Source organism: Pseudochaenichthys georgianus, chromosome 17 (assembly GCF_902827115.2).
Source record: "Pseudochaenichthys georgianus chromosome 17, fPseGeo1.2, whole genome shotgun sequence".
NCBI lineage: Eukaryota > Metazoa > Chordata > Actinopteri > Perciformes > Channichthyidae > Pseudochaenichthys > Pseudochaenichthys georgianus.
In genome coordinates, this window is record NC_047519.1 from 6,909,678 (window position 1) to 6,929,186 (window position 19,509).

Here is a 19,509-nt window from a genome sequence, read left to right on the forward strand (position 1 = left end):
GAAACTGGCGTACGCCATCTTTTGAGCGTACGCACCGTTTATAAATGACCTGTAGAAGATGGACAATGTCATAATCAATGTGAATAAAATGTGATTTAAAAAAACAAAACAAAAAACACAGCCCAAGCATATCTGATGTTCTTGTTATCTAAACCAAACGAGAGTACCAAATCCAATTCACCCAGCTGGACCCATCCTCAGACTCTCAGAATATTCTTCTCATGGACAGGAAGCTGCCAGTAGTTCTGGTAACACGACCCCCCCCCCCCCCCCCTTCCCTGACAACATGGGAACATCCAAACAGATGTTGGTGAAAGCAGGCTTAACATATCTCCGGAGAGTAACTCAGAATCACTGTGGTAGACAGATAAAAATACTCTTTATTCACATTCACACAATATATAAATATCAGTTCGGAAGAGATACAAAATGAAATGCTACATTTATACGTATGAAACATCACAGTAGATCATTTTACAGACTAAATTGTGGTCATCTTAACTCATTGACAGATTTAACGCCAACAGGACAGATTCAATTAGATGTTTATTACATGTACGCTGACACCAGTGTAAACAGCCTTTCTCTCTGACGTCTCCTTGGCAACAGAGCTTCATGTCTCCTCGACTCCCCTCTAAAAATGGAAAAGAAATAAAAAGTTGTTTTGTATTTTTGCTTAAAATGATTAAACAAATAATTACCAAAATATTTGCAAATCATATCGATAAACTAATCGTTTAACCAGTCAAGAAAAGAAAAGGTGAACAAGAGACAGAAAGAGGTTCAAAGGGAACAGCAGAAGAAGACAGACACGAGGTAAACACTGAAGGGAACAGCAGAAGAAGACAGACAGACAGAAAGTAAACACTAACGGAACTGCAGAAGAAGACAGACAGACTGGGGCCATTTCTCAATCTCGAGGATTCTGGCTTCCAAGCCAATATTTCAAGAATGCTACGTCATCGAGTGCCGCCGAAGGACTGTTCCAATCTCCAGCATACTTGGAATTCCACCGAGGCCGCGTCCTTCGTTTGGGGGAAATTTCGAGGCTGCACATGGGTAGACTTCGCGTCCTTAAAATCCCCACAATGCTTTGTGCACGGACTCATTTCAAAAACCCTTGCGGAGAATGGCTGAACCGACGCAGCACACATTGAAATGTAAGTATGTAGTGGCGTAGAACATGTGTTGGTAAATATGTTACTTTGTTACATTTGTTTGTTATCACCAAAAATGTGTTCCGTGAAAGTAAAGCAAGTTCATAATTAGATAGACATCGTGAGGTATTTATTTTCGGTACAGTTTATGTTGAAACCGTTAGAGAGAGTGGCACACTTGTTAACCTGTTCCATTCTTCTTCGTTTTCCGTAGCCGTGGCTTGGAAGTATACTTGCTTCGTTTCTGAAGAAAGTGACTTGGAAGTACGCGACTACCAAGCCAGCATTCTCGCGATTGAGAAACACCCAGAAAGTAAACACTAAAGGGAACGACAGAAGAAGACAGACAGGAAGTAAACACCAACGGGAACAGCAGAAGAAGACAGACAGGAAGTAAACACTAACGGGAACAGCAGAAGAAGACAGACAGGAAGTCAACACAATAGGTAACAACAGAAGAAGACAGACAGGAAGTCAACACAATAGGTAACAACAGAAGAAGACAGACAGGAAGTCAACACTAACGGGAACAGCAGAAGAAGACAGACAGGAAGTCAACACTAACGGGAACAGCAGAAGAAGACAGACAGGAAGTCAACACTGAAGCTGGATAACGTATTGAAAGTCATCCTCTGTATATCTCAGACCGGAGGAGTTGTTACCTGCAGTGTGAGGCTGCTCTGTGACGGCCCCGTGGAGCTCCATAAAGACGCGTCCTCCTGCATGGCTAACGTCTTGTTAACAAACCTCAGCATCCCTGTCAGTGAACTCATGTCCCCCTCCACCTCCTCCCCCACCAGGGTGTTCACAGACTCCCTCCTGGACTCACTGATCTGCTCCTCGTCGTCTCCCAGCTGCATGGAGGGAGCTTCCGTGTCTCTTCCATGTTCTTGCGTTTCCACCCTGTAAGTAAGAGGGTTGAAGGAGAGGTCAGAGGTCACGGTGGTCTCCATGGCGCTGAGACCCTGCCAGCTGTGGTCCACCGTGTTAGGGAAAGAGGAGCCGGAGGGGGGGGACTCCCACGGATGCTTGCTCAGAGCCTCCTTCAGGGTTTCCTTCAGGCTCAGGGGGAGATCCAGGGAGGAGTCCACACTGTTGCTCAGCCAGTCGCATGATTGGATGGAGAGACGAGGGGCGGAGGCTGGAGGAAGGTAGGTGTGAGGCGGGGGTGTTAAGCGAGGGCGAGGCAAGTGAGCATGCTCAGGAGAGGGGAGGGTTGCTGGAGTCTTATGGGGGGAGGAAGGAGGGGAGGAGCTCTCTGAGGAGTGTGTGACTGTGTACAGGTGGTGCTGCCGCTCAGCAGCTCGCTCCAGGCTGGAGATCCTGGCCTGGAGGCGGGTCACCTCCGACTCCTGCAGCCAGACCAGAACACAAGGGTTATCCGAGGGTTCCACAGCTGCTTAAACATCACAGTCAAGGTTATGAAGGTCTTTCCAGTGAAGGAGCAAACAGTATACTTTGAGACATGGAGCAAAGTTAATGACGTCCCTTTGTCGCAACAGGTGGCGCATGAGAAAATTACACAAATGTGGGAGATACTTGCAGAAGGCGTACAAAAGAATTAAAGAATTCAGCTTGTTATTATTATTTTCTTAGATTTTTTTATAATCTTTTAATGTTGTTTTTCTTCTGTTGCACTGTGTCGCAATGCGTTCAACGTATTGCTAATGCTCCTCTCAGACTCCTGCAGGTAGACCAGAGCCGGTTTGTTCAGGGGTTTTCTTAAACATCAAATATTTCAAATACTTTTCAGGCCCAACTCACTGTAATTCAAAGATGGAGACACGAAGGAATGTTAATTCCTGTCACGTGTTTTCTTTGCAGGCGGCCGCATGAAAAGGAATTCTCGAGTTATGGGAGAAATGTCAAGTAAAACTATTTCATAATTTCATGACCTGTGGGAACCATGTCTCTTTGTGAATATAATTGACAGTTCCATAATGCCACTTTCAGACTTCTGCAGGTAGAAAACACCACATCGTCTTTAATGTCAAATTCAAGGACTTTTCACAGGAATATTCGGCTCAATTCCCTGAAATGCAAGGACAGCACGATTGAACACTGCACACAGTTCATTCCTGTCACATGACATCGTGTAATGTAGCGTTTGATACGATGACAGTACATGGCATATTAACACATTTTAAGTAAACTTACTTTATTGCCAAAGAGTTAGAATTAGTATCCATTTTCAAAAACGTCCAAGGCCTTGACCCCACCTCCTTAAGATCACAAGCTTTTAATGATTTCAAGGATCCACTGGAATAATTTTTTTTTTTTTTTTTTAAACTGAAAATAAATGTACAGACAATTCAATTCTTTTTCGTTTTCCTGAACATTCTTAAGACTAAATTCAAAGACCCAGGCCAGTTTCTTTCAAATTCAAGGACCATCATTGTTTGCGGGAGATACAGAATACATCATCTTATTTTAATCACCAATTCTAATATTCAATTTTGTTAGTTCCGGTGACCAAAAATATGTATTTCTAGATGTCTGGGGCTAACTTGTTTCTTTAGCCTATTTCCATCCTCAGACATTATGACCAGATTCTTCATTTGTGGGACTTTAACAGATCAGGTACATATTGGAACAGCAGCTTCCATCACTCTCACTGGAGCACTGTACCTTGATGAGCAGGGACTCGTCGGAGGTCTCCATGGTCCTCCTGGAGGCCTGCAGCTGAGCCTGCAGCTGGGCAGCCTGGACTCTGGAGTGCTGTAGCTGGGTGCTGAGCAGCTCCAGCTGGGTGTGGAGCTGAAGGTTCTGGGCCCGGGTCTGCTGGTACAGGACCCGGCTCTGCTCCAGCTGAGCTCCACTCTGACAGAGCTGCGTCTCAGCCTGGTCTCTCTGAGTCTGGAGGAGGCCGGCTTGGCTCCGGGCGCGACCCAGCTCCTCGTTGGTCTGGTCCAGTTGCTTCTGGCTCTGCTGGAGTTTAGTGGCGAGCTGCTCCTGAGATGAGAGCATGGTGGAGGAGATCTGAGAGGAGACTTTGAGGAGCTGACCTCGGGTCTGCTGCAGGGACTCCAGCTGGGAGAAGGAAGAACAAGGTGAGACAAGTTGGGACTAGTCGCTTGATGTGCTCTCACATTAAAGACGGGGTCAACGTGATGCCCCCCCGTCTGTGGAAGCCTCTAGTTTGGTATACTTCCTGTCATGATCTTGGTTCTTCGGAGCAAGATGAGGGCCTGTCACAAACACAACGTTATCCACTTATCATTACAAATATAAACATGACTTCAATCATTCTTTCCGTTATTGACTTATATGAACATGCTGCAATGTGTTAAACTTATTGTATATTAATATGATGTATAAACACCACTCCCTTATTTGTACAATACCAACTTATTGTACGGTATATGAGCACGACCTCAAAGATTTTTATGTTATCTAGTTATCCTACAATATACCCACCCGACCTGGATGTTGTTCACTTATTGTATGATGTATGGACATGACCTTGATAGTTCTGAATTAGAACGTATCTTACAAAATAACGCAGATTTAAATAAATCCCAAAACGGGTGTAATTTTTAGGCTTTCGTTTAATCGTTTGTATAAAGTAAACATGACCATTCATTTTTACATTTACGATTTATCGTACCATATATGGACACGACCTAAACATGTTTTTAACATTAACATCTTATTGTACAGTACATATAAACATAACTTGGCCAGAATAAACAGCCGGGTATACTCATCTTCTTTGGTTGTGTTTTAATGTATTTGGAATATGTAAAGAAAAGATATCACATTCAAGCTCTAAATCTAAATGAAAAGTGAATGGCTCTCAATATAGGTCATTGTTGGAATGGATTTAGATTCATGAGAGGGATGTTTCTGTTCCAGAAGTGTCAAGATTTCTAACACATTGCAGCATCTAGTGTTCGAGCACTCCGTGGGCATGGGTTTAAGGACACTTCCACTGATCCAGAGACCATTTCCCTTTCATACACTCTATGGGTCCACTTCCTGTCTAAGTTACCAGGTAACCCCAAAGGTCACAGCAGTACAAGGAAGTGAAAACAGCACTATCTTAACTAACAGCAGTGATTAATGTTATGATCAGCTGTCGGAGAGATAAGGCTACAGGAACAATGGTAACAATGGTAGTTGACGTTTATAAGGACAAAAAGAGGAAAGAAAACCGATGAAACGGGAACAACACAAGCCCTCAGCGCGTGGATGGGGAGAGGAACGGAGAGCAGACTGACATGCTGGGGGTTTCCAGTGGCGTCTGATGACGTAATGTGTGAGAGTGAAGCTTATCACAAAAACCATTAAAGAACGACTTAAAGCTTCACATGTTCTTGAACCTGATACCAACATCAGGTTCTTATTTGTATCAAGTGTCTCTCCTGGGACATGTCTCCATGCTTTAATGTTCTAAAGCTCTTTATGTTTCTCACACTGCCTGTGCTGCAGCACCTCTTTTCACCCTCTGTCTGAAACCAGAGCCCAGTCTGCTCTGATTGGTTAGCTAGCCGGCTGTTGTGATTGGTCAGCCGCTTAGAGATGTCCCGCCTCTTAGATATCATGTGCGTTGTGTTGGAGCGCTATTCAATAGAAGTGCGAGTGTTACATAGTGATGTCACAATGTTATAGAATTAAAACAAGGAGTCCAATGGAGGCGTTTCAGGCAGGGGGGAGTGTGGGGGAGAGAAACTCAGGGATGTTAGCCTTTGCAGACCATTTACATGCACTACAACCTACAGAACACACAACAGGGAAGGGATTATGTGGAGGCCGAGGACAGCATGTATGAAGCCCCCTCCCCGATGTACCTCCTTGCTGTGCTGCTCCCTCTCCTGCTCCAGCTCCTGCTCTAAAGACGTGACCATGCTCTGCAGCCCGGCCTCCAACTGCAGCTTCAGAGCCAGCTCCTCCTCCAGCTGGCACAGCCGGGCCTCCTACACACACACACACACACACACACACACACACACACACACACACACACACACACACACACACACACACACACACACACACACACACACACACACACACACACACACACACACACACACACACACACACACACACACACACACACACACACACACACACACACACACACACACACACACACACACACACACACACACAGAGTAACAAAAATGTCCGCCTCAACAAGACATTCCATCTCCGACTAGTTCAGACTAGTGCAGAGAAAACGTGCAAAAATATACATTCAGGTGTATATCTTTTTCAAATGTGATTATTTGCCTATGCAGATTTTTCTTATTTGCAAAAAAGCAAGCATTAGACATTTATCATTTGTGTATTTAAATATACAGTTAAACCTAACAATTAGCATAACTTGTCCTCCAAGTTATCTTATGATATATAGTGGTGAACATTTTCTAACTCATTTAAATGTAGTGTCTCCCCTTAACACCAAATGATAAATACTAATAAATGGTGCTTTTGCTTCACCTTCTCTCTTGTATGCAGCTTGGTGGCGTGCAGCTCTCTGGTCGAATCCTCACATCGACGTCCAGCTTCCTCAAGCTGTTGCTGTATGGTGTGAAGCTGCTGCTGACACACACGCAGCTGCTGATCATGCTCCTGGGATTCCTACACCATAAATAAACACACACATAGGCCTGTCACGATAATTCATTTTGTTGGACGATACATTTTTCAGGAAATGATTGCGATAAACGATAATATTGTCGGCACCGTTGTAAGACCATTTAATGATCATATATAATAATAACTCAAGTACATCCTTTCAAACACAACTTTGTATTAAACATTCAACATTGCAAATCAAATGTGAAATAATATTAAAATATATAAATCATATATAATAAATAAAACAAATTAAATTATAATAAATCACACACAACTAAAACAATAAATTAAATGGAGTCAGGCTGGAAAACATCTCTCTCTCTCTCTCTCTCTCTCTCTCTCTCTCTCTCTCTCTCTCTCTCTCTCTCTCTCTCTCTCTCTCTCTCTCTCTCTCTCTCTCTCTCTCTCTCTCTCTCTCTCTCTCTATATATATATATATATATATATATATATATATATATATAAATAAATATGAGCACACATTATCTCACAAGAAAAAAAAACCTCCTTAAAACAACTGTCAAAGACCCAGATGCCTCAACAGGCCATATCCAAATCTGTTTTTCAAAGTGTTCGAGCCAGGAACACCAACATGTTTGCATTGTCGGGCAAATGCATCTTTGATTGTAAACTGTCGGGAAGATGGGGGCTCTCCATTTCCAGCTGCCGTGTTTGCTCCCAGCTGGGAACACGGAATGGGGTGGTTGTGTTTTAGGTGTAGTTTAAAACGCGTGGTATTGCCTGCTTTTGTCGCTACCTTTTTTAAACAAATGCGACACACCGCCCGGCTCATTCAAGTCCGTTGGTTCGCCTCGTTGATTTGGCTTGAATCCAAAATGCTGCCACACCGGAGAATCGAGATGTGTGGTTAGGTTTTGTAACCAATTCCATCTCACTTTAAATTCCCCGCGAGTAAGTCACACGTTGTCTCCCGCTTGTCGCTATATTATTAATTTGGCTGCTACGCTGCTGCACGTGCACACAGCGCTCCTGGCTAAAATGCTGGTCACATCCTTATGTAAACGGCAATTTATCGAGCTCAGAAAAGTTATCGAGTCCATTTTTATTTATCGTACGATAAGTCAATTTATCGATTATCGCGACAGGCCTACACACACAGTTTGAGGATTACATTATGCAGCATCTGATATTTAAGAAGTGTGTTACATTTGAAATGGCAGAAAGTCTTGTTGCAATTTCCAGATATTAAAAGAGGTCCCTTGAGTTTCTCTGGTAATTATCAATAGTAGCAGTTAAGTGAATACTGTTCAAACAATACCTGTGTTTGTGTTTTATATTGATTTCTCTGTTTTATCCTTTCATAAATGTGAGGACTAAAATGGCTATGAACAAAGGGCTGGTTAGAGTAAACAGGGTTGTATTGCTCTATGGGGGAGGTGGAGGCTGCAGAAATAGGAGACAGTGAATGCCAGAGGTGTTTGTTTGAGATGACCGGAAAAGACGACCAGTTAAACTCCACCCCTTCCTGTTTCTGTTGGTATTTGAGAGCCATGCATCTTTTTGTTCTGCCTCTGTTCTCGCGCGGCCCGGACCGGAAGGTTGTGGCAGCCCGTGAACAAGGGCCAGGAGTAGGCATATTCCTGACATTACGCATATGATATGGCTTTGTAATGTATTGATTGTATTGCATTGTCATATTACCATTAAAGTAGATTATTGTTTAACGGATACTTGTATGCTCTGGATTCCTTCCTGTATGATAACCAGCTTGTTAGGGACGCGCGGAGATTTGGAAAGCGGACAAGTTATCCCTCAAAATCTCTATCAAATGGTGACTCGACGTGCCTGATAAACAAAGCTGTGGAAGAATCCGGACGACCGGAATGGGTCGGGAACAAACGCTTTCAAACATCTCAGACAATCAGCAGGGCCCTGCACAAAATAAGGTATGCAGACGCCTGCTATGAAAATCAACTGTCTGTAATTGGATATGCTAAAACTTTAGGATTGTCTGTAGGCGTTTCACAGTGTTTTTAAAGTTTAAATGGAATATACAATGCATATTTTACTATGTTAAGAAAGTTATATACAAAACGTGAACGTTGATCGCCGGGTAGACAGAAAGTCCTGCGTAACGTAAATAGAGCAGAATAGCTTATTCCTGAGTGGCGTGGAAACGGTGCAGTTTGTGGGTTGCGAGGTTTTATTCCTGCACGACAAAACCTGGTAACTCGATATTTTAGATCGGGTCGCCGTTTAAAACTGGGGTTAAATAACAGACCAAGGCTGAAAGCTAAATGCCAGCGGTCTGTTATATGTTAAATCGGGGGAAGAGAACGCGAACCTCACCGAAATTGTGACGGGACCGGCTCTCGTTTCCCTTTGTCTGTAAACTTAATTTGAAAAGCTAACGTGTGATAAAGGGCTCGTTACGACCTGGGTTTTATGCCGAAGCATCATTCGAGGTCTTGCTTGTCTGTTGAAATAAACATCACATTATCAAGCTGGACAAACTGTACGGGGAATAAATCTGTGTGATTTTTACCTAACATACCTGTGTGAGCGATTGTCTGTGGAACTCAGACAATGCACTCAAAAGAGTGAAGCTCATTTGTGGTCTGCTGCTGCCATCTAGTGGCTGAAAGGGGGTAACACACCCTTGACATTTTTGTATTACATTGCTGGCCGGGATTGAAGAAGGGAAGCACGTTAATAGGAACAACGACAAAGTGAACACATATTAATTAAGTCAGATAAATAAAAGCGAAGTGAATATGGAACGTCAGAATGGTTAAGACAATTCTGAAATTCCAGGGAGTTACCAGGAGCAATGGGAACAGATTAAGAGATTGATTTTAAGTGGAATCAAACAGGGGGCTAAAGAAAAGGCTTGTACATTTAAATAAATAAGAAACATTGCATTGTGAATTTCGTGGTATTCGTCATTTACTGAGAATTTTACTTATATTTCAGAGCAATTAATTGAACGTTGAGGGGAAGTAAGAATGGGTTTTGCTGAGTATATGAAGTACATGCAGGTTAAAGTTTGATTCAAATTGAACATAATAGTGGATTATTCCACCTAGATTGGACATGGAGAGATGATAATTTGTTGGGCATTGGATGGCGAGCTCACTGTGAGAAATATCATGCAACAGTGAGGCTAAACTAGTGGGCCAGCAAGTTGGCATATTGAGGGTGGAACGAACAATGAGAGTAGATTTAGTTGTTTTGTCTTTCATGCTTTTCACCAAGGCTCATTTGAGTGGTTATTGTCTTAATGTAGTGTTGTTTTGTGTTATATTGTGTCAAATATGATGTACCCACAAGCATGTGGTGTATTTGTCACAGTTCATTTTAAAGTCAGCCCCCTCAGGGCTAGATCTCATCTCTGAGAGTCCATTGGGTTAATGAGTAAGAGGTCCTTTTGTTCTTCAGGCCACATGTTCAGGAGGAGCAGCATCCAAGTCATTTCACCCCATGAGGTCAAGAGTCATTCTGTTAGACCACAATCTTGTGTAAGACAAATCATTGTTCTTTTGTCACATTTTGAATTAAACGATAATTAGAGGGAGTTTTTGTAATATCATTAGTAGACATTAATTGTGTTATTTGTTACAGATCTAACCTGCTTGTAACACAACTTAGATAAACAGTTAAAGAATAGAATAAGCAAGTGGTTAAAGGGGGTTCCCTGTTTGGCTCATTTGATTTAGAACTGAAGTAAGGAAGAATAGTGTTTTATGAGAACTGTCATTCCTCATGGTTTCTGAAGATAAATCATCAGTTTGTATGGACTTTGATGTAGAGATAGGATCATGGTGGAGAAGGAAGACCTTTTTTGGTTCCAAATTAAAGAAGATTTTAAAGATGAAGTTTATTTTTTCTGACTAGAATTTTGGAAGCAGGACTTCAACTAGACAAAAGAGATTTTACAATGTGGTTTTACTACTTTTAATGGAGTAAAGAATCTGGGTAGACTACTGCCATTGATTTGTTTTAACATTCACATGTTTCAGCATTCCTGCCATATAGACCAGGCCTATTCAAATGGCGGCCCGCGGGCCAGATGCGGCCCAGAGCCAACTCCCGAGTGGCCCAGCCTCCAGTAGCCAAATTCCTACACTAGTAGGCTACAGACCATGAATGCAACACTCCGCCTTGCATAGAAACCACTAAACCACAACGCAGCACATTTTTTGAAAGTGCATCTAGTGGTGCTAGTAACGGTGGTCATAGCAACTCTAAAATATGTCTCTCGGAACTCTGAAGCGTAAACGGAGACAAATCGGTCATTGATCTTGTGGAGCAGATGCGCGAGTCATTGCCCAAGTCAAGCTGGACCTTTTCGCGACCGACTTGAGTACGGGTCGGATGCTGCATTTTCCGACGCTCCGCAAACACATCACATCCCCATCACATCCCCGGCACAAATCACGGATGTGATGACAGATTTCATTGCGAGGTTGAAAGATAACTTTGCCGGTTGATTGGATGGACTTGCTCTGCCCACAGAGGTGATGGGCTTTGTCAGAGACTCCTTCACTGTTGCAATAGAGGGGGACGTATCAACCAGAGCAAAGGAAGTGGTCCCATGCATTCATCCGTAACCATGGCACAAGAGCAGCGCACTAACGGGCCAGCAAAGGTTTGGAGTGATGTCAAAAAACAGCAGTTCCCTAACGTTCAGAAAGTAGCGATCTGTGTGCTCAGTATGTTTGGATCAACATACACATGTGAATCAAGCTTTTCACACATGAACTCAATAAAAAGTAGCACTCGCTGCTCCCTGACTGACAGCACTCTTCACCAATGTGTTAGGATTGCATTGACATCCTATGAGCCAAAAATCACTGCTCTTGTTAAAAAAAAAAAAGTCAGCGATGACAAATCACAAATGAGGTGATAGTAAGCAGCTAGTTTACTATAGTAAACGTGTAGTATTCATTCATGTTATTTACCCTTATCCCTTGTTATGGATTTGTGCAGGGTTTGACAGTTCTTTTTGTATTCATTTAAATGAACTTTGTAATGTGTCTGGGTCAATTGTGACCAAAACATATGATTTTTTTTTGTTATTACTTGAAAAGTGAAAAAATTATAGTACTACCTCTTTTTGTTACATTGGAGCTCTTTAACTGTTTGTTAATGCACTTTTTGATGTGCATGTGTCATATGTATCCAATTTTATTTTGTATGTGAGGACATTTATTAAGACTGCTATTATTGTATTCAGTTAAATGCACTTTGTCATGTGCCTGGTTAAAAAAAAAACCTGAATATTTGACTTCTAAAGCAAACAAATCTCATGCTATAACTGTGCACTTTTTTCAGATTCTGTTAAATTAATGCTAATTTGTTGTGTTTTTATGCACTTTTTGATGTACCTTTGTTAGATGAACAATGAATAAAAATTGCATGTTTTTCATCGCAGTAATATGTGTTGGTTTAAAATGTGTCATTACCCGCTTTTTACAGGTCGTTGAATGTCTGGCCCAGCTGAATTTTGTAGTTATAAAATCTGGCCCAACTGAATGTGTAATTGAATAGCCCTGATATAGACACTCAGCCGTTTTATTTTGTAACCCTTTGGGGGAGAGATTTAAATTGAGTTTTTCTCCAGTTGCTGATTTATTGTGATTACAGCGGCACTGGAAAGTTGTGCGCCACCTTTGGGTTGTACTCTGAATCAGTGTGTTGGTGAAGAGTTGCTCACTACAGAAACAGAAGAACTGTGCAAAGAACGCATCTCTGAGGAGGGTTTGACATTTTGCGTGTACCTCGTTGCCAAGGCAACAGTGGTGTGAAGAGGAACAGCAGTTTTTGGGGATTCCTGCTGTGCAGAGGACAACGTGTGTCTGCTGATTGGACCACATTGATCCAGAGGTTCCTTCCCCCTCAGGACATCCCAGTGCAAAACAAGAGTTTCATTGATCCTATTGACTACAGCTGCAGAGGACAACGCATCACTGACTGTTCACATTAAGACAAGATCTTGAGACAGGCTGGTCTCAGACTGTTCAGACTCTGAAGAAATTATGCGATGATTTGACAGCATAACTGTGCAAGAGTTTTCCAGAGGGTGGTGTAGAACAATAGGGTTAGTGTTTGAGAAGGGAGGCTGATTGTTTAAACGATGGTCTGGAATACTGAAAAGATTAAAGTTTAATATCCTTGTTTGGCAAACAAGACATCTGATTATTAGGTCACACATAATAATTTAGACATATAAACTAACTATGAGTAAAGGGATGAATGGAGTTCATATCCTAGGGAGGGTTAGTTATGTTGCGAATACTTCGCAGGGTATTTGCTAATGTATTTTGAAGAACAAATAACAAGGACACATGTCCGATTTTGTTTTGTTTTTAGATTAAATTGTCCGTTACCAAAACTGTTCACCTTGTGTCTAGATTTGGACTTTGATGGTAAGGGAGTATTTAGGCTTATTTTTATACATCTGACATTTTAAAATATGTTGGCTATTCACTAGATAGACATTGGTTAAGAACTTTTCTGAAGATTGAATATTTGTTCCATTTCTACATATTCCTATTTAAAAAGTAATTTTAGAGTAAAGAAGGCTGATGCTGAAATGGAAAATAATGTGGGGCCTTCAATCACCCAGTAATGGTGCATATTATTGACGACCAATAGGGAGGAGGGGTCACTCGACCCACCCTGCAGTGGTTTTTAAAATCTTACTTGCAGCTTCACAGGAAGCGCACGGCACCAGATTATGAGTTTAGAAGACTAGCGTCACCACCTCCTAATGGACATTCATTTAGTTAGTAATTAACTGACATTTAGAGATGTTAAAAAGTAAAAACATACCTACCATGAGGGATAATTCCTAAATTCAGCTACAAACCATTGATGAAATTACTTCTGTTTTTAGGTCCTTGATAGAGGAAGGAGTGATTGTTACATGTTCAGGACACCCAGGGTTCCACACACGGTTAAAGACGTTAACATTGTTTTTTAGGTATACCAGAATTGAAGATACATGGGTATAGTGACCGATGAAGAGCTACACAGGTCGTAGTAGAGGTTTGACTCAAGATAATAATTGTGTGCACAAGTTTCTGAAATAGATCTATTGGACATTTTGATGTGGATTATATGTGGATGAACTGCAGTGGTGTACAATGGGGAAGTGACATTTTTTGGCTAGACACCTTTCAGGGAATGTGGGAAACAGCTGTTCCAATGAGGGGTTGGAGATATCTTGAACATTATAGTTGTAATTGTGAATTAATAAATGATGGTGCTCCATATATATAGATTTTTATAGACGGAGGATGCTGGCCTGTGCTGGAACATCTCTGCAGAGCACGACACATGGCCAAAAAGACTGAGACCAACTGACCTTTGACCCTGACCGACAGGGTAACTTGAGAAGGCACTGTCAATGACTGACCAAACCTGACTTTACAACCTGACAGTGTGAGTGTGAGTGAGTGTATGTCTGCATCTGATCAGTGCAACTGCATGATTTAAAACAATGACTAATCAAGCATGTTTTTGGACCAACACATTATTTCTGGGGCTCTGTGTGAAATGAGAGGTTTCCTAACATTCCACAAAAGGGGAAACCGCACATGTGACCCGTTTCTAACCTACTTGATATTTCACTCCCACAGGAGGTGGCGGTTTGCAGAATGTGAAACTCAAACTAAAACATGAAGATTCTGTTTCTTTTAGGACTGAAAGATGGAGAGAAACACTTAATTTCACTGAAGTGTTTACTGTGGAAATGATGGATGTACATTTGGGAAAAATGTTTGGTATTTTCTTATAATCCATTATTACCTGAAGGTTTTCTTCCCATACAGGATTTTGTTTACACATGAGTTAATGTGTAAAAAAGGGGGAGTGTAAACTTCACAATGTACATTTTTCATGTAGGGACTGAAAGGAACCTGCTGCCCCAACTCGATTGTTCAATCTGACCATTGATTGACAGTTTTAGAATTGACCTGCTCCATATCTGGGGATAAGATACTGTTTGATGAATGTTGACATGTCTCTAATATTGATTGAGTTATAGCAGGTAACACAGATAAAGAATCAGTGGCCAAGGGGCTACCAGAGAGATGTAAGTCCAGAATGGAATACTGAAGAAGCTGACCTGTGAGTAATGTTTCAACTAATGTTTCAACAGGTATTAAAGTAACTGAGGTTTAAAATGTAGAAAGAACATATTTACAGTTAAAGCTAAAACATAGTAATGTAATGAGACACAATTTAATTTAGACAACATCATGTAACTAGTCTGGTAAAGAAGTAAAAGCCATAGACTTTATTGTTTAGGTCATTATGGGGATATACATTTCATCTACATTTATAATAGAAAGACATTTGATGACAGTTTGTTGGAATTCTGTATTCATTTTTTCAGCGGGATAATATCTAAGCACTGACGGGTAGAAGCAGTATCACCAGGAAGCCATTCACTTTGTTAGTATCGTGATTTTGGTTGTTTTTGAATCCATAACATTAGTGTGTTTCTTTACCAGAAACATTAGCAGTTCAAATCATATTTAGATTTTTAATGGGATCTCAAGGATTTCATTTAAAAATAAACACAGATGCTTGTCAGAAATTCAGAGCTATTGAAATATGTTATTTAGTTTACCTAAAGATGTTGGGGTTCTTATTTAGTTGGCACAGTCCAAGTATTAAGATTCTGAAGCTGCACAATTAATTTAGAAAACCTGTTCACAGACGTCTGTTGTTTTAAGACACCCCACCAACAGGCTCCAAGTGGCCACGCAGTGGTGGGTCAAACAGCCGAGGGCCCCAGAGCCCGGAGCGTAGGCTTGAGGGATTTGTATCAGATTACTCCACACAGGTTGTTGACGCCAATAGGGGGACCCGAGACACAGCAGAGTTCGTCTGGCTGAAGGTCATCAGGACAAAGTGGATCAACCCCAGGCTCTCCGGCCCCGACCGAGTGACCCAGCGGATCTCTCATGACGTCCGCATAGGAGGAAAGGGGGACAGCTCGTACCACGGGAGCCAGTGTGCGGCGGGGAAACCACCTGCTAGGACCAGGGGACGACATCAGGACGTTTCAAAATGCCTTGTGTAAGTTTATCTCTTGAGAAGGAGATAAAAAGGGGGATTGCAGGGTATTATCATCTGATATTTAAGAAGTGTGTTACATTTGAAATGGCAGAAAGTCTTGTTGCAATTTCCAGATATTAAAAGAGGTCCCTTGAGTTTCTCTGGTAATTATCAATAGTAGCAGTTAAGTGAATACTGTTCAAACAATACCTGTGTTTGTGTTTTATATTGATTTCTCTGTTTTATCCTTTCATAAATGTGAGGACTAAAATGGCTATAAACAAAGGGCTGGTTAGAGTAAACAGGGTTTTATTGCTCTATGGGGGAGGTGGAGGCTGCAGAAATAGGAGACAGTGAATGCCAGAGGTGTTTGTTTGAGATGACCGGAAAAGACGACCAGTTAAACTCCACCCTTTCCTGTTTCTGTTGGTATTTGAGAGCCATGCATCTTTTTGTTCTGCCTCTGTTCTCGTGCGGCCCGGACCGGAAGGTCGTGGCAGCCCGTGAACAAGGGCCAGGAGTAGGCATATTCCTGACATTACGCATATGATATGGCTTTGTAATGTATTGATTGTATTGCATTGTCATATTACCATTAAAGTAGATTATTGTTTAACGGATACTTGTATGCTCTGGATTCCTTCCTGTATGATAACCAGCTTGTTAGGGACGCGCGGAGATTTGGAAAGCGGACAAGTTATCCCTCAAAATCTCTATCAATTAGAACACAACTCATTTCAGGTAAGTGTCTGTTCATAGTTTGCAGTGTTTGTTTTGAAAGAGAATCTTTGAAAATACTTTTACCACACCAGCTTACAAAATGTATTACTCCTAGCTGCTGACTGATCCACCCTCTGTTAAAGTCATTGCACATAGTTGTTTTCTTGCTTTCAGTGAATTGAATTAAACGGTCCACTATGGCCGGGTTTACACAACCTTTCCTCAAATGTTCAGCTCTTTGACTGTATGTGCTTCTGACCTTCATGTTACTGTGTGTGAGCTCCCTCTGTGTGTCTCTCAGCTCTCTCTCTCTGGCCTCCAGGCTCAGCTGCAGTGACTCCACCTTCCTCTCCATCTCCTCTTTGCGCTCCCTGATGGCCACTTCCAGGTGACCCAGCTGAGGAGTCCAGGGCGGGACACAAGAAACCACAGAGGGAAAATGAGGAAAGGGATGACATAAAAACATATATCCAAATAAAATGTAATACACTGAACAATGTGTGTGTGTGTTGTACCAGCTGTGCTCTCTGTTGGAGCTCCTCCTGTCTCTCCTTCAGTGCATGGTCCATGTCTAAGACCTCTTGAGTCCTCTCCTCCAACTCCCTCTGGGTCTCACTGTAAGGCAACACATACTTTAATTAAACAAAGTGCACACTGAGTAGTAAGTGAGTGTGTGAATGCATTATTTCATGATAAGGGACTCTATTGTTGGCCTTTCTTTAGGCTGATTTGAGTGCTTACAACGTGAACAAGGGATCACTTTAGGATCCTTTTTGACTTCAAAGAAACTCATGACAGTAGCCTAGATTATTACAACTCTTATGTTCTTCTCTAGAGGGCGTTTCTGTACTGAGCGTCAGCATGTCCCTGCTACTGCCTGAGCTCAGTGTCCTCTAAAACAGCAGTGCTTAAGGACACGACTCCTAAGCAATAATGTGACTTTGATTTTTGATGACTCCTGACTCACTTGTAGTCCGCTGTCAGAAACTCATGTGCAGCACACTTTGACTCTCAGAAATACACTTTTTACAAATCTATTTTCAACAAATGATATCACTGGTAAGGCAATGTAATGTAATAGTCATTTCACATTCTAAAATATTATTATAAAAACGTATAACATATAAATATTAAAATAAATATATAACAATATTTTGCAGTGGGTTTTTTATTAAATGTTTAAGTTATTTAATGTATTTATTCAATGCTATATGGCAGGGATCACCAACTACATTTATCCAATAGACACTTTCGTGGAACAGCGATTTTTATATATAGCCCTGGGGGGGAGGGGGGGGGGCTAGTGGAGCACGCTCAGGTACTGCAGGGCGCATAAAGCAGCAGCTGCTGCCTCTCTGTTGCACACGGTTGGGGGGGGGGGGGGGGATTGCATGTACAGTGAAGTCGCCGGAGCCTCGCAGCGGGGCTACTTCTGCGGAGGGAATAAAGCAGACTCTTCACGCAAACGAAGGATCACTTCTTCTTCTTCAGGGCAGGGAAGGCAACGCAGTACGCAGGCTACTGTCCCGCAGCTGCTGCCTCTCTGTTGGACTCCGGTACTGCACATTACTCACGCCACAGTCACCCCCGTCGTGCGGGCCGGATGAGAATGTCTGGCGGACCGGATGTGCCAGTTGATGGTCACTGCTATATGGAGACCCCTGGAATTACCTTAGGACCCTAATGGGGGTCCTGAACCCCAGGTTGAGAACGACTGCTCTTTAAGACACTAATATGGGAATGAATGATGGGACTTGTGAAATATTTTCTTTTCTATAAAACATTTTCAATCCTTGGTGTACAATAGCTGCACAAAGTGTGTTACACAATGTATGTAATTCAAACATACACTTTTTTTATCTGATGTTGTTTTAAATAAATAGAAAACCAAAACTCACCCAGCAAATTACAAATACATTACAATCCCGTACACAACGGGCCCTATTCTGCTCATTGAGCAGTAAGTGTGTGGGAGAGAAGCTCCCTCTGGAGGGAACACAGGGAGTTTAGCCTTTGTGACCATTTACATGCACAGAAACCTATGACACTAAAGGAAAAGGAAACCCCAAAAAGCGTATTAGGGGTTATTTACAATAACAATCTGAAATTCATATTATATTACATCATGATTTCATGCGAGAACACAGATGTAGCCGCAGCATCCAGAAGTCATACGTCCAAAGTGTGAGCTGCAGTGGGCTCTGGGGCAGTGAGAGGCTCCATGTGTGTCAGTGTGTGACTTTGTGCTACAACATGGACAATGTTTACATTGCTTCACACCTGGGGACGTCATGTCCACGTGAGGCTCGTCCCTTGTTCCTGTGAGCAGAAGGATATTTCACACGAGGGCGTGACCTCACCTAAGTTGGATGGTCAGTGTTTCCACGGAGGCTTTCCTCTGGTCTGCGGTGCTTTGGGTTCTCTGCAGAACGTCTCGGAGTTCCCGCAGCTGCTCCAGAGTCTCGCTCAGCTCGGTGCGCACCGCCTGCAGCTGGCCCTCCAGGACCTGCAGGCGCTGGGAGACGTTGCTCCTGTCGGCCTCACAGCGGTGCAGCTGCTCCTCCAGGTCCATCACTGGAGGGGCGAGAAGGGAACATTACTTCATGCACATATATGCAGTCTTTAAAGCAAGCGCAAACCCACTAAGTGAGGAATATACTTCCTCCCCACGCTAGTAGATAAGTATGTTGTTTCACCTTCAGAGTCATACATGCCCCAGAAAGGAGGGCTAGTAAAGGACAATGGTCCTTTCTTCTTAAGTGTCTCTTTCATTCCCTTAAACCAGAGCTGCCGATTGTTGGAGCCGTGAGACTCAGAGCTGTTGGTTGGGTGTTATTTTGGTTCTGTGGAGTTTGAATTGTGTTTGACAAAATGAACCGTGAGATAAAAAGAATGGACTCTGGTGACTGTGAGGAAAGTATATCACGGGAAGAGGATAGCAAGAACGGTTTGATGAGTTGTGTTTATAATGATACGATAGTTTGAATGAAGTGTGTGACACGATGATTACTGAGGT

At 42.3% G+C, this 19,509-nt stretch overlaps 1 protein-coding gene across 2 annotated transcripts in view; it reads right to left on the reverse strand.

Moving 5' to 3' along the window:
* Window positions 1-368: 368 nt before the first annotated feature.
* Window positions 369-19,509, reverse strand: part of ccdc18 (coiled-coil domain containing 18) — a 40,942-nt gene continuing 21,801 nt past the window's right edge. For both annotated transcript variants that reach the window (XM_034104543.2, XM_034104542.2), the window contains exons 18-25: window positions 18,854-19,067; window positions 17,009-17,108; window positions 16,753-16,890; window positions 6,603-6,743; window positions 5,948-6,073; window positions 3,786-4,187; window positions 1,820-2,509; window positions 369-634 (exon numbers count right to left, since the gene is read on the reverse strand). In XM_034104543.2, the coding sequence (XP_033960434.1) occupies window positions 614-634; window positions 1,820-2,509; window positions 3,786-4,187; window positions 5,948-6,073; window positions 6,603-6,743; window positions 16,753-16,890; window positions 17,009-17,108; window positions 18,854-19,067 (1,832 nt within the window). In that variant the 3' untranslated portion in view covers window positions 369-613. The remainder of the gene's footprint in view (window positions 635-1,819; window positions 2,510-3,785; window positions 4,188-5,947; window positions 6,074-6,602; window positions 6,744-16,752; window positions 16,891-17,008; window positions 17,109-18,853; window positions 19,068-19,509) is intronic.